A 13568-nucleotide genomic window follows, 5' to 3' on the forward strand; every position below is an offset into this window, starting at 1 on the left:
CAACATTTGATGAGTTGTATAAGAAAACACTTTTGCTAAGCTTAAAGCTATTAATAGCTCATTATTGGGATACAATGTCAGAAAACTTTATTATGAGTAATAATATGGTTTTCACTTCTTTTTCAAAACTATGGGCATTTTTACATGTCTGTATAAACAGTTAGGGGGATTTTAATGCATTTTATTTGACTAAATGAACGTATTAATATCAAACCTTTGCTTTGTTTGGAAGTGTATGCTTTGTTCATGGTTTTTGTTAGGTACATCGGTGTGGCTGGAATGTTTATCCCATCATGCAGATTAAACACTTGCATCGCCAACAATATTGGAATATTTTGGGATTATAGTGATTTAAACTCTTGTGCACCATCCTGGATAATGGATACTAGTTGACATTAGTGGCTATAAACTGTCTGCCTCTGATATCCTGCACCTCCCTCAACACTCTTTCCGACACAAGAAATGATCACTATTGGCTGTGTAGATAGCATCTACTTGTTAAATTTACACCGCCTTTGTATAATGTACAATGTATCACAATTACAATTGTTATTACAACGTATTATTGAGTATTACTATACTCAGAACTAATGTTATTTATCATCACTTAGTGAGGTCAACATTTCTCAGATCTGTACATTGCGTTAGTTACTATGCTTCCTTCCAGTGCATTCTTCAAAACAAGGACAATGTTAAGACCCACAATCTGGTGATTTTTTTATTCCCTATAATAATTTCTATTTCAGCACTCTGTACAGAAGTTAACTTTTAATTCCCTTGCACACCTGCAAACTTATTCATTACACCCAAAATACATCCTCATAGAATTTTACTCTTTTCTAGATTCGCTTAGTTTTTCAGCTTAAAATTCCATGTTGTTTTGTTGTTGTTGTTGCCGTTTTTAAAAAAAAAATTATAACTACCCACCAGGTCAGAATACCTTCATATACAAACTTAGATCACCAGTAATACATCTCTGCTTGTATAATTAAAATTCAGCCACAAAACCCCATCTTGAAGTAATATTCACTCTTTTGAATTTGAACAACAGGACAAGAGGAAGTCTACATTTGTAAAATGCAGTTTATTAACAATGCAATTTAATGCATATTCTTCCCTCACACAACCTGTGAACGAAATGAAGTTTAGGTTCCCCATCAGCAGATGAATATAAAAACATCTATTGAGCCATACTTACAGGCAAGAATTTAAATCTGCACTCAGATAATAAAAAAAAGAAGAAGAAACAATGTCCAAAACAAGATATTTCTTTTCCACTGATTTACTTCATATTTTTGCTTGTAATATTCTGATTAACAGAGTAGGGATTTGTTTATTTTACTTGGCAGCCCACATTTAATTATGGTCTTCAATCAGCTACTGTGGCATTTGCCCATAGTTAATACCATCACATCGCTGCTCTCCACAATCCATTTTAAAAAGAAGGTCAGATTATTTGTGGTGCCCCGGTAGCCAAATGGCTACAGTGCATGCCACATAACCCCTATGTCCTTGTTTCGATTCCAGCCAGTGACCTTTGTTGCATGTCGTACCCATCTTTCTCTCCCCTTGTTTCCTGTCTGCCACTTCGCTATCCTCTATCCAATAAAGGCAAAAATGCCACAAAAAAAAAAAAGTCAGATTATTTGTGCATGAAACAGACCAGTAACCACTGAGGTCAGTCTTTCCATCAAATCCCTTTGTGCATCCACAGAAGAGTCTGCTAATGATTAAAAGGGATTTTCAAACAAATAATTAGGGGCATGAACCACAGTGGCAACCCTACAGACTGGCCAATTATTTGCCTTTCTTTGGTCTATCAGTTGTAGTGTGACAACGATTTAAAGATTAATACAAACAAACATCAGACACCAAAGTACCAGAAGGATTATAATGTAAATGCATCTGACTATACGGTTGACCCCAATGACAAAGCCATGCGAACCACCGCCTTGAAGAATGATTTGAAAGACATTGTTTGAACAAAGAAACTCAAGGACATTTCTTCTGGGGATGTGAGGGAACCGTTGTTGAAGAGGCACTCATTTTTACATAGCAGTAGGGCTCCAACAGTTCTCAGAGTAACAGCTAAAAACGTATAAGGCAGTTGACAGATGTGTTTGGATAATGACACCTATATGATATTGGCAGTTTGAAAATTGAACCCTTCAAAAGTCTTGGATTTTCTTAAGGCTTCTACGTCATTGACTGCTTGAACATTCAAAATTACGTGACCTTTAATCGACAGTTTTAACCTGCACGGAAATTGAAGTACTCTGTGGGTCTGCAGCTACCCCGGTCTAGGATTAAGTGAGAAACTGTCCTCCCTGAACTGTGCCAATGATCAAAGTACTAACATGTACAATATACTTCAGGCTAGTGCTTCAACTTCCCCAAGTACCAAAACTGGCTATATTATTATGACATCAGCAAATTAGCAATTCTAGCCAATATGGCTCAATATTTCCCTGAAGACTAGTTGTATGTATGTTGGGTAAACCGGCCACTAGGTTCAGATCAGAGACCTTGATTTGCCATTTTGACAGTGTTTAAAAAAAAAATTAAAAAAAACCCTAGAACTCAAGGGGGTTTCAACCCTCCGCGATTTTCCGTTTACAATTCATGACTGAATTAACTCACAGACAAAAGGTACAATTAATTCTGCTTGGTGAGCAAATCGTGTCACTCACGAGCGCTTCCACCTCGGCCTTGCGGTTAACTGCGAACCAACACTTTGCTCTCATGTAACAAACATGACCCCCTTCAAGCTGAGGAAAGCACAGCAATACGCCGAAAACAAAGGAGGAGGCTAAAAAGAAGAAAAAGTGGCGTAAAATAAATACATCAGTAGTTTAAAGCATAGGGAATGGAGAAGAGAGACATTTATGTTGATCAAAACAATCTTGCACTAGTCCTTGTGCTGATATGGTGATGGGGGTGGGGGGGTGATTTACAAGGTCAGGGGTAAATAACTATGCATAAATAATGTGTGCATCAGTTATTAAGGCTAGCTGTTTTGGTCCAGTAATTGTCATGTAAAAGTGAAGGGCATGTTTAAACAATACTTCTCATCTTCATGACAAACCTAAGCACAATTCAGTCTGCGTCTCCTCACTTACAGATGTGCGCACACATTTTCATGTGCGACCATCAGATTAAAATGTGCTGTCCATTGAAAAATATTGCTGCTTTCAAATTGTCTGCATTCAGGTGGTGCGATTCATTGGAAGATGGTCCTAATACTTGGTGCACGTTTGCGCACGTTTGTATGCTGCATATAGATTGAGTCGCTGGATCGTTTTTTTTTTTTTTTTTTTTTTCAAGCATATCTTTGCCTTGAGCAGTATTACAGTTAAAGACCATGCGTCCATAACTGACTGAGCAAGTGTAAGTCCTCACGACTACATACGATACACTTCCGAGGAAATGGCTGACACTGACATTGGTTTTGATAGAACTTACAACTATAACAAATCTAATTGTTCGTCGTCTTACTATGTTTTGCACACAGTTCCCTTATAAATCAAGAAAGGGTACCTTTGAATGTATTCTAACAAACGCTGTTTATGAAAAGACGGCATCTGATATCACAGACATGTAGACTTACAATATCAGAAGGAAGTCTGTTGCTGTGCTGCGATCAGCGGTCACAGCATTGTCCTTGGTCCCAGAGCCAACATTTGCTATTGACCTTCGAAGTCACATTCAAAAAAAGCCTTGAAAGGGCTCTAAAGTGAAATACATTTTTTTTTTAAGACAATGTTCTTTATCCAAATTATGGCGTGCGATCTGAGAAACCAGTGGTCAACACACACAGGAGGAGCAGCCGATGCTAAGAAGATGCATGGGTGACGTCGTGGTCTGTAATGAGCTGTTTTATGTGGGAGAGTTTCTCGTGGAGATATTCGCAGCGCTTCTTCTCTTCCCGGTAGGCTGGGAACTTCTGCGAAGACAGGAGATAGCATTGCATTAGTGATTTTCAAGTCCCTTTTTAACCCCCCAAGGGGTGCAAATTTTCAAGTCTTTTGACGCAAATCATTATGTGTAGGATAAGCCCTTACTGTGTATTATGAGGTGTGTGTTTAATAATCAAATTGAGAATGTAGAAGCTAGGAACATGAGGCTTAAGTTTGAGATGGTACCAGGGATCCATTCAAAACACTTCAAGCACACTTTGGAGGATGTCGTCCTAGCTACCAGGCTTGTTTGCAAAAGATTAAAAATCAGAAGTGATTGTTCATTGCCTTTGCTTGCTGCAGACTTTAATGAGATGGTCCTTTTGCAACCTTTTATGTTTGCATGAGGCATAAGTCTGCAGAAAATGGCTTTTTCAGCTCTATCTGGCCGTCTTTATTTAGATTTCAATAGATTTGACGGTATTAATGCCAGAGTGAAAGAATCATAATTTTGTGGTAGATGTTAACAACAGCTCGTAGCACTGGTGTTTTTTCAGACTAGTTTTCACAAACGGTCACTTACAGTTTCACTTTAAGAGCAATGAGGGCCAATTTATATGACATTATCTGGATGAACTGGACTACTGGTAGCAAAATCGCAATGGCAAGATGGTGCCAGGTACGGTGAATGTCTCATGGAGTAGCCCTCGGTAATTCTTTATTCCAAGCAACGCCTGAATGCGGCCAGTCAAATCCTCAACGACCCCACACACCCCATGTAACACACTGTTCACCACCCCGCCCATCTGGCAAATGGTTTGTTGCTGAATCAGAGCCAAACTATCAGACTACAAGACAGTTTCCATCCACTGGCCATAAGCTATATATACTACACATGAAAATATAAGATCCCGGTCTCTACTACCATTCACTGACTATGACTTGTCTTCCGTGACTTTGGATTACTCATGCAATCATCAGCTATTATTACTGCGACTTTGCACAATCACTGTACAACATGGCTTTTTTACACTTTCATGTTTACACTACTGCTATATTGTAATTACACTAATTGATGCCTTGTTACAATACATAATTGCTCATTTGCACAGAGACATGAAAATACTATTATCATTATTATAATTTTCAAGGTCTTACATTTGTGACCGAGTAGATTTTCTATATGTTGTATAATCTTATCTTTTATTACACCTTCATATCATTTACATATTCATAACCTTATCTTCTTTTTTAAAAATTTTTTTATCCTCCTTCCTTCTTAATTTAATTGTTGGCAACATCCACAAGTAAGCATTTCTGCACTCAATGCACTATGTGCAACGGTAAACTTGACCAATTATGTGGTACAAAAAAAAAAGCATACGCCATTCAACCAGAATCAAGAATCAACCAGTCTATTCTGCTAGTCCAGTTTAGCCATTCAAATGTCGTACAATATCCTATGTTAGACGAGGCTGAAAAAAAATACTCCAAGCCAAAAACCCTCAGCTGCTATGACAAATAATTTCACAAGAGAAGTGACTTTTGTTCTTGTTCCCACGTTGTCCCAGAGCCAGATATTCAGACCAGCCCTGCATGTAATCATGTCCGTGTCCGTAAGGGACCTCTCTATGACTCACAGGCTGCGTTTCTGTTAGGTTACGGGGGGGGGGGGCAGCCTTGTTGAAAGCACCGACAGCTCACGATGTTAATTCCCAGCGCTCGCTATTCAGTCCAAAAACCATCTCGGTTTAAAGCTAAGGATGGCCATCATGCAGGTTTTCCATAATCCCGGGGTAGAAGCTGAGGGTCTGCCTCACACATTTCAATGCAGCTGCTGTGAAGTAATTAGCCAAAGAGGAAGAGCCGACTATTACACGAGCACTTTTTGCTCAGGACATGGTTGCTGCATCCAGTATAGCTTATGCTTATCTATAATTGAAGTCTGGACACAAATAATACATATTCCATTTTCCCCCTACATACATTTAGAGTCACATATTCATTTACTTTTTTTTTCATTTAGCAAACGCTTTTATCCGAAAGTGACTTACTAAGACGTACAAGGAGCATGGTCAATTATATTGCATGCAACGCCAAGCCAAGCCGGAGGAAGTGCTCAGGCTCGAACCCTCAAGGACCCAAGTATACCGGGACGCTAGTGTATTAATCTGCTGTGACACCTGAGCACTTGAATTGTTTGCCATGTGAATGTTATCTATCATATAAAAGTATGCAACAATTAGCCTACAAACGCACAAAACTGCCAGACGTAAAAAGAGCGAGATCATAGATAGCAGGATTCATAAGCATTGTCTATTTAATTTTGGATTCTTCTTCTGAAAGATTTCAATAAGGCGTCTATCTTGTCCGCTACAACGGGATCCCATGGTAAAACAAACACGAGTACAACTTCACGAGCTTTTCAATTCTTTCATGTGCGATTGCTCATGAGCCGACATTTAAATCTAACCCTCAACCATCAGACCATCAAATGTTTTCTCTCGGACCTCGAAGTGTTTTGTGTACACATGAAGCTCATGTGAACGCACCATAGAGAGTTAGCGTTTAGCACAAAGCAACATCCAGTGCTACTGCTCAAAAAGTTGTTCAGTTTCTTAAAGCAGGTTGTGTTGTTGTACAGTATAACCCATTGAAATGTCAGCAGCCGAGATATGACTTACTTTTCTATACTTCTTGTACTTCTCCAGTATTTGGTCTTCCATTATCTGGACATGACAAGATACACAACAAAATATTCACCTTTCAGTAAAAGGAAAACAAACAACAAGCTGGTGCTGTGACCGAGGTCATCAGTAACGTGTGCGAGCAGGAGTTTGTGTGTGCTTGTTTCTTGGAAGTTGTACGCTGATGATTGTGTGGGTGTCTGCATGTATTGTGCGTGTCTGTTTTGTTCCTGGAACCTGGAGCTTTTGTAACCAGTGGCCGTGTAAATGAATTATTCCAGTGTATGAGTGTGTATAGCGGTACATACCTTGTATTCTTGCGTGCCCGGGGACAGACTTTTGATCTTGGAGCCGAGCTGAACAAACATGTGTGTGATGGTGGCGATCCTGGAGTGAAGGTCTTTGTACTCGTCGTACTCTGCACAGAAGTCCTCCTGGTACCTCTGGCGCTGCTCCACACTAGTTATGCTGCTGTATGTACTGAACATGGGGACAAGAAACATTCTCACTTAAATGTTTCATGGTATTGCACCCATATACTGAACAGCACCACAGAAGGAGGGGATCTTTACCAATCACAGTACACAAGTTAACTTTTCTAGGGATCATGTCCCACCAAGAATTTTGTCCCCTGTATATAACCTTTTCTGTCTCCCTTGCTTTCCTCCGATTTGACAAATAAAACATGTAAAAAGATGGCTGGTCTTGCTTTTGTTCCCGTTGTGTTGCATGAAACAAACATGTATACCCGTACAATAAATCTACTATCTTGAATAAAAGTCAAAGTAATCTGGATATTTATTATTGTCAACGTTTATTCAATATATTTGTTACCAGTAAACCTATTCTATTTATTTATTTCTCTCACCCCCCCCTTTTTTCTCCCCAATTGTACTTGGCCAATTACCCCACTCTTCCGAGCCGTCCCAATCACTGCTCCACCCCTTCTGCTGATCCGGGGAGGGCTGCAGACCACCACATGCCTTCTCTGATACATGTGGAGTCGCCAGCCGCTTATTTTCACCTGACAGTGAGGAGTTTCGCCAGGGGGATGTAGCGCATGGGAGGATCACGCTATTACCCCCAGTCCCCCGCCCCCGAACAGGCGCCCCAACCGACCAGAGGAGGCGCTAGTGCAGTGACCAAGACACATACCCACATCCGGCTTGCTGGACCACAGACACGGCCAATTGTGTCTGTAGGGACACCCGACGAAGCCGGAGGTAACATGGGGATTCAAACCGGCGATTCCCCCTATTTTATTAAAAAACAAAAAAACAAAAGTGGCAGTAGACACATTTTCTGCTTTAACTTATCATCATAAAGTAAATGTTGATTGCACAGTGAAATGGCTACAGAATAATGACACCATCAGCCTTTAGATTGGTTCTCTATTCCGTCTGCCACCGGGCACAATTTTTCCAGGCAAATAATTGACAGTGCAGGAAATGCATCAACCACCCACTGGCGGGCTAGGCAATAGTGGACGGTAGAACAACTGAAGTTAACTGTGGACACTCTACCCGGCAAAAGATGAAGAACCTAGCTGATGGAGGAGGCAAAGAGGGCGAAGAGGGGGAGTGATAGAAGATGAGATGAAACAAGCGTGAACCTCGGCTGGAGATTAACTCGACGGAGAGAGCTCTGGGACTTGAGAGAGATCCAAACCGACTTTCAGTTGCCATTATGTCTACTTGATCAGTAAGTAACACAACCTGCCTAGTTATTCATACTACCAGATGTTTTTCTTTGCCTTTATCATAGCACTGAGATCGGGGTTTCTAGTTCACATCTGGATTCTTACGCTCTTTTCTTGCTTTGGACAGCAGTCAGGCTGCTACTAAACGGAAAGCGATCTGGTTGTCTTTGTGATAGCGGCGCAAAAAATAATACCTCTCGGAAATGCTGGGGGGGGGGGGGGGTTGAAAAGTTGTCTACTTCCACTTTAATTTTCTCTCAGATTGTATTATAGTTTATTTGGTTTCCTTGTTGTTATTCCAATTGCTTCCACAGGATGGCACCTTTTCCTACAACATAGTACTATTTATGGTATGGTTCCTTGCCATTGCAGAAGTCTTCTTCAAGCATGTTTTCCTGCACAAAGCATGCATTAAAGCTATAAACAATGGTGGCCAAGGCAGAGGTTCCCCTTCATGTATTTATACTGCATATATGCTGCATTGTTACTACGGATTTTTTTCTTCTTTGGTTATTGCACTATAGAAGCAAATACTGTTAAAACAAACACACTCTGTTACATAGGTGCCATACTACTCTTTGTAAATTACAACACATGAAAACACAAAGAAATCCTTTTATCAAGTAATTCCTCTTTGAGATATGCAGTAGTGGTACAGCAAGTATTCAGTCACAAGTTCGATTGCTACAGTGCCTCCATTTGCGTTTCTAGGCCTGCTGTTGCAGCTGTCATCAATGAACATTCAATGGGCGACATCTTTTAAATGTATAAAACGAGAACTGCAGCTGTGACAGTGAGTTCAAAAATCAAACAAACTCATAAATCATCTGATGACACTCACAGCAAGTAATCCGGCCTCTCCTCAGAGGACACAGCGTTTGTGATGTCAGGATCTGAAAAATGCACAGAGACAAGGCAAAGGAAATTACCCGGAGTAAACTCAATAGAGCCACTCTGTGACCCTTTGTCATTGGCTAAATGTTTAGCGGTGTGTTGTTTTGCTGCAGGTCACCATGCGTGTCTGTTTTCAGCTGTCTGTGTGCAGGCAAGCTAAGAGCCTGTGGGTATCAGGAGACAGCTTGGCTTAGAGAGCTAATGTACTGCTCAAGCTGTTATTGAGTCAATTGGCCACGTAACACACTGAGGCCTCAGGAGAGTGGACTTTAGGGAGTGAATACAGACAGGCCCTTGAGATAATACTGTTTAAGTGCACCAATGGGCAGTCATGCAAAGACTCAAGGAAACCACACATAGAATTATCATTGGTTTACTGCTCAAAGCCTGTAGCAATATGTTATTGTCTATCCTTGTGTGCATGAGAATTACATGAGAAAAAGAGGTCATTTCATAGCCAGCCAATAGCAAAGCTTTTTTTAAAAACATTTTTGGCGTGTGCCCTTTGCCACTCAAATCGTAAAGAACATGTTATTCACACCAGAAACGTGTCAGTGTGGATGCAGTAATATTATCGCTCATCTTCGACTAAGCAGGACATCCACATGGGGTTCAATGTAACACATAAGATAGGAATAAATCCAGTCTTAAACAGAAAATGTGATGATGACACATATTTGTAAAAAGCTAACCCCTACCCTTTTAATCATCGTGTTGGTTTTAGCCTACGGTAAAAAACTACTTATAAGAAAGGGCATTCTTATCTTATCATTTATATGTGATCAAAAGCAAAAGGCAAACAAAAAGGCTCTTACTGTCAAGTTTGTCAGGGTTCGGCTTGAGATCAGGGCTGGTTTCTAACCATTCAACGCCATTGTTGTCTTTTGACTTTTCCCTCTCCTTATCTTTGTGCTTTTTTGATTTTTTCTTTCTGTGCTGGCTGCTGGTGAGCTGCTGCTGGTGTTTGCAGTCAGAGTCGTCCTGTGGGAGCTGCTTGCTGTTCATTTTGGACTCTTGTCTCCCAGACTCTGATACAGGTGTGTTAGAGGAGCTAGACAGTTTGTGCATAAGTGGAGAACCGTTTTGGCCCCCTGGGAAGCCATTTTGGTTACCAACATGACTTATCCTTTGAAACTCAGTCTTTGTGTGGAAACTGGGGTTGAGGGAAGCAGGCGTGTGATCTTGTCCTCCTTTAGTGTGTTGCAGTCGGTTTACAGGGGGCGGCTGTTGCGGCTTCTGCTCCGATGGTCGTTGTCTCTTAACAGCCAGGCTGTCCTGTGACTCAGAAGGCACTGGGCGTTTCTGGTGGGGAAAAGAAGGAAGAAAGAGAAACATCATTTCCCCCCCCCAAATGTCATCTATGACGCCATGCAATACCGTGAGCGAGCACGCAGCAATGACTGGTCAACTGATCTGATGTATTAAACTCGTAAATATATGTACTATAAAAGAGCTAAATGGAAACAGAAAAGTTAGTCCCACAGATATTCACATGCAGAGAGAAAAATCAAAAAATATTTTACCACAGCAGGATTTTTGACTGCACTCTGATGCAGTGGAGAATCATCTGAGCTCTTTTGGAGAGATGAGTTTGCTTGGAAACTCCTTATTTGGCTGCCATTGTGCAGTTGCGTTTTTCTGTAAAGTGAGTAATATAATGTCAGTCTGAAGACGAGACAAAAAGTTTGTGTACCATTTGGGAAAAAAAGCAAATATGATTGTTGTCATTTCAAATGGTATTGGGCAGGAAAATTTGTGAAAACAAAAAAAAGTGCAAATGCTACACAGGTTATTTATGCCGCAGATAGAGGCATGCCTTGTTTCCCAGTGCTAAGTAATGCCTGTCAAGAGAGTCACAAAACATGGAGAGAAGGAAAGAAAGAAGGAAAAGTATGAATAAGAAAGAGAATTGGAGTAGTGTAGATACAGTTGCAAGGAAAAGTTCGTTAAGCCTTTGGATTTACCTGGATTTCTGCATTAATTACTCATAACATACAGTCTGAGCTTCATCTCAATTTGACTACTAAATGCTCTGTAGTCTTTTTAAAAAAATCTATATATATGATCGTTTTATTGTGTTTACCAAGTTTAACTAGCATATCAATATTATTGTTACTCATAGATCTTATAGATTTTATTCCTCATTTAGCTCCCTGGATTGTTATTATTTGTGTTATTTGTTTGTTTGTATGTTAGTGTTTTGTGTACAACAAGCTACTCCAAACAAATTGGCCCTAGAGGGACTAATAAAGTTGTTTGTATTGTATTGTATCTAAGTCACAATAATAAACACAATCTGCTTCAAGTAATGACAAACAAATAATTGTACTTATTCTTGTCAATACTGAATACACCATTTATTTGAACCCATAGCCCAATAACTTCTCCAAAAGCTAATTTGAGTCAGGGGTTCCAATCAATGAGATGAGACGAGATTGGCGGTGCGGGTTGTAGAGGTGCCCTGCCCTATTAAAAAAAAAAAAAAAGCACACAAAGTCAGGCGAGTGACAGTCTGCTCTTCTCAAGAAAGATCTGTGCATGTGAACCATGCCCCGATCAAAACACATTTCAGAGGACCTTGGAAGAAGAACTGTAGAGATGTGTGACGCTGCAAAAGGCTACAAAAACAATCCTGAAGACCTGGGTGTTCATCAAGCCACAAAAAGACAAATTGTCTACAAGTGGAGGAAATTCAGTACTGCTGCTACTCTCCCAAGGAGTGGGTGACCTGCCAAGATCACACCAAGAGCACAACGTGCAATGCTGAAGGAGGTGAATAAGAACCCAAGGGTAACAGCAAAAGACCTGCGGAAACCTCTAGAACTTGCTTAAGTCTCTGTTCATGTGTCCACTATAAGAAAGATGCTAAACAACAACGGTGTTCGTGGAAGGACATCACAGAGGAAATCACTGTGCTCAAAAAAAACAAAAACAAAACACTGCTTCACATCTCAAGTGTGCAAAAGACCACCTAGATGTTCAGCAACACTTCTGGGATGACGTTTTGTGAACAGATGAGACAGAAGTTGAACTTTTTGGCAGAAATTTGCACAATGCTATGTTTGGAGGAAAAAAGGCACTGCACACCAAAACCTCATCCCAACTGGGAAGGATGCTGGAGGCAGCGCCATGGTTTTGGGCTGCTTTGCTGCCTCAGGGCCTGGGCAGTTTGCAATCATTGAGGGAACAATGAATTCAAAATTGTATCAAGAAATTTCACAGCAGCATATCAAGTTGGTGGTCTGTCACCTGATGCCATTTGGATGATGCAACAAGACAATGACCCAAAACAAATGAGTAAATCAACAACAGAATGGTTTAGAAAAAGAAAATTTGTGTTTTGCAAGTCAGAGTCCAGACTTTAACCCAATTGAGATACTGTAGCATGACCTGGAAAGGGCGGTTCATGCAAGAAATCCCAGAAATATTGATGAAATGAACAAGTTTTATAGGGAAGAATGGTCAACTATTCCTCCTCGCCGTTGTGCAAGTCTGATCAGCAGCTAGAGCTGGGCTGCCCAAAGTGGGGCTCGCAGGCCAAAGTTGGCCCGCCACAAGGTTCTATTTGGCCCACCAGATATTTCTAGTAAAAAAAAAAAAACGATAATAAATTTGTCAAAGATTAGAATAGAAATCACTGTTTTTGCCATTCTATTTTTGTGAGGTAAATGGATAAATATATGTTTAATATTTTGGATCCCTAATTATTAATCATTATTTTTCATAATCTGAGCACGGTGGGCAGTGACACTGTGCAGGAAGTCAGTTTGGCGCAAGTGAGACAAGAGTAACAGAAAAATGGAGAGACCGAGACTGTGGCACACCGGTAAAAGACATTTCAAACAAAGCTGGCAAGAAGACTTCTTTTTTACAGAAGTGAATTCCAAGGTAGTCTGTCTTATATGCACGCAATCTGTCGCTGTACTGAAGGAACACAATGTCCGCCGACGCTACGATACTAAACATGCAGCAGCTTTTTTGAAGTACCGCGGTGACGCACGAAAGCTAAAGACCAGCGAGCTGCTAGCTAAACTTTGCTCACAGCAAGGCACTCTCATGAGGGCCTTGGCAGTTCAGGAGAGCGTGACACGGGCCAGCCATGAAATTGCAGCACTGATTGCTAAAAGCAGAAGATAATTTGCCACTGGGGAGTTTGTCAAACGGCGCCTCTCTTCGGCTGCTGAATTGATGTGTCCCTCTCAGGCAAGGTTGTTCTCCCAAATCGGCTTTTCACGGAATACAATAACACGCCGCATTGAAGACATGTCTCAGGACATCAGCGAGCAAATTAAGGCAAAAGCTGCTGAATTTGCCACCTTTTCAATTGCGTGTGATGAGAGCACTGATATTTCAGATTCAGCGCAGCTTTTAGTGTTTTTGCGGGGAGTGAGT

At 40.7% G+C, this 13568-nt stretch overlaps 1 protein-coding gene across 3 annotated transcripts in view; it reads right to left on the bottom strand.

The window, feature by feature from the left end:
- Positions 1-464: 464 nt before the first annotated feature.
- Positions 465-13568, bottom strand: part of LOC130111474 (RNA polymerase II elongation factor ELL2-like) — a 53653-nt gene continuing 40549 nt past the window's right edge. For 2 of the 3 annotated variants that reach the window (XM_056278679.1, XM_056278682.1), the window contains 6 exons: positions 10700-10814; positions 9992-10478; positions 9124-9175; positions 6892-7063; positions 6581-6625; positions 465-3943 (listed from right to left, as the gene is read on the bottom strand). In XM_056278679.1, the coding sequence (XP_056134654.1) occupies positions 3833-3943; positions 6581-6625; positions 6892-7063; positions 9124-9175; positions 9992-10478; positions 10700-10814 (982 nt within the window). In that variant the 3' untranslated portion in view covers positions 465-3832. The remainder of the gene's footprint in view (positions 3944-6580; positions 6626-6891; positions 7064-9123; positions 9176-9991; positions 10479-10699; positions 10815-13568) is intronic. The other variant, XM_056278681.1, reaches the window with a different exon arrangement.

Source organism: Lampris incognitus, chromosome 4 (assembly GCF_029633865.1).
Source record: "Lampris incognitus isolate fLamInc1 chromosome 4, fLamInc1.hap2, whole genome shotgun sequence".
NCBI classification, from domain to species: Eukaryota; Metazoa; Chordata; class Actinopteri; order Lampriformes; family Lampridae; genus Lampris; species Lampris incognitus.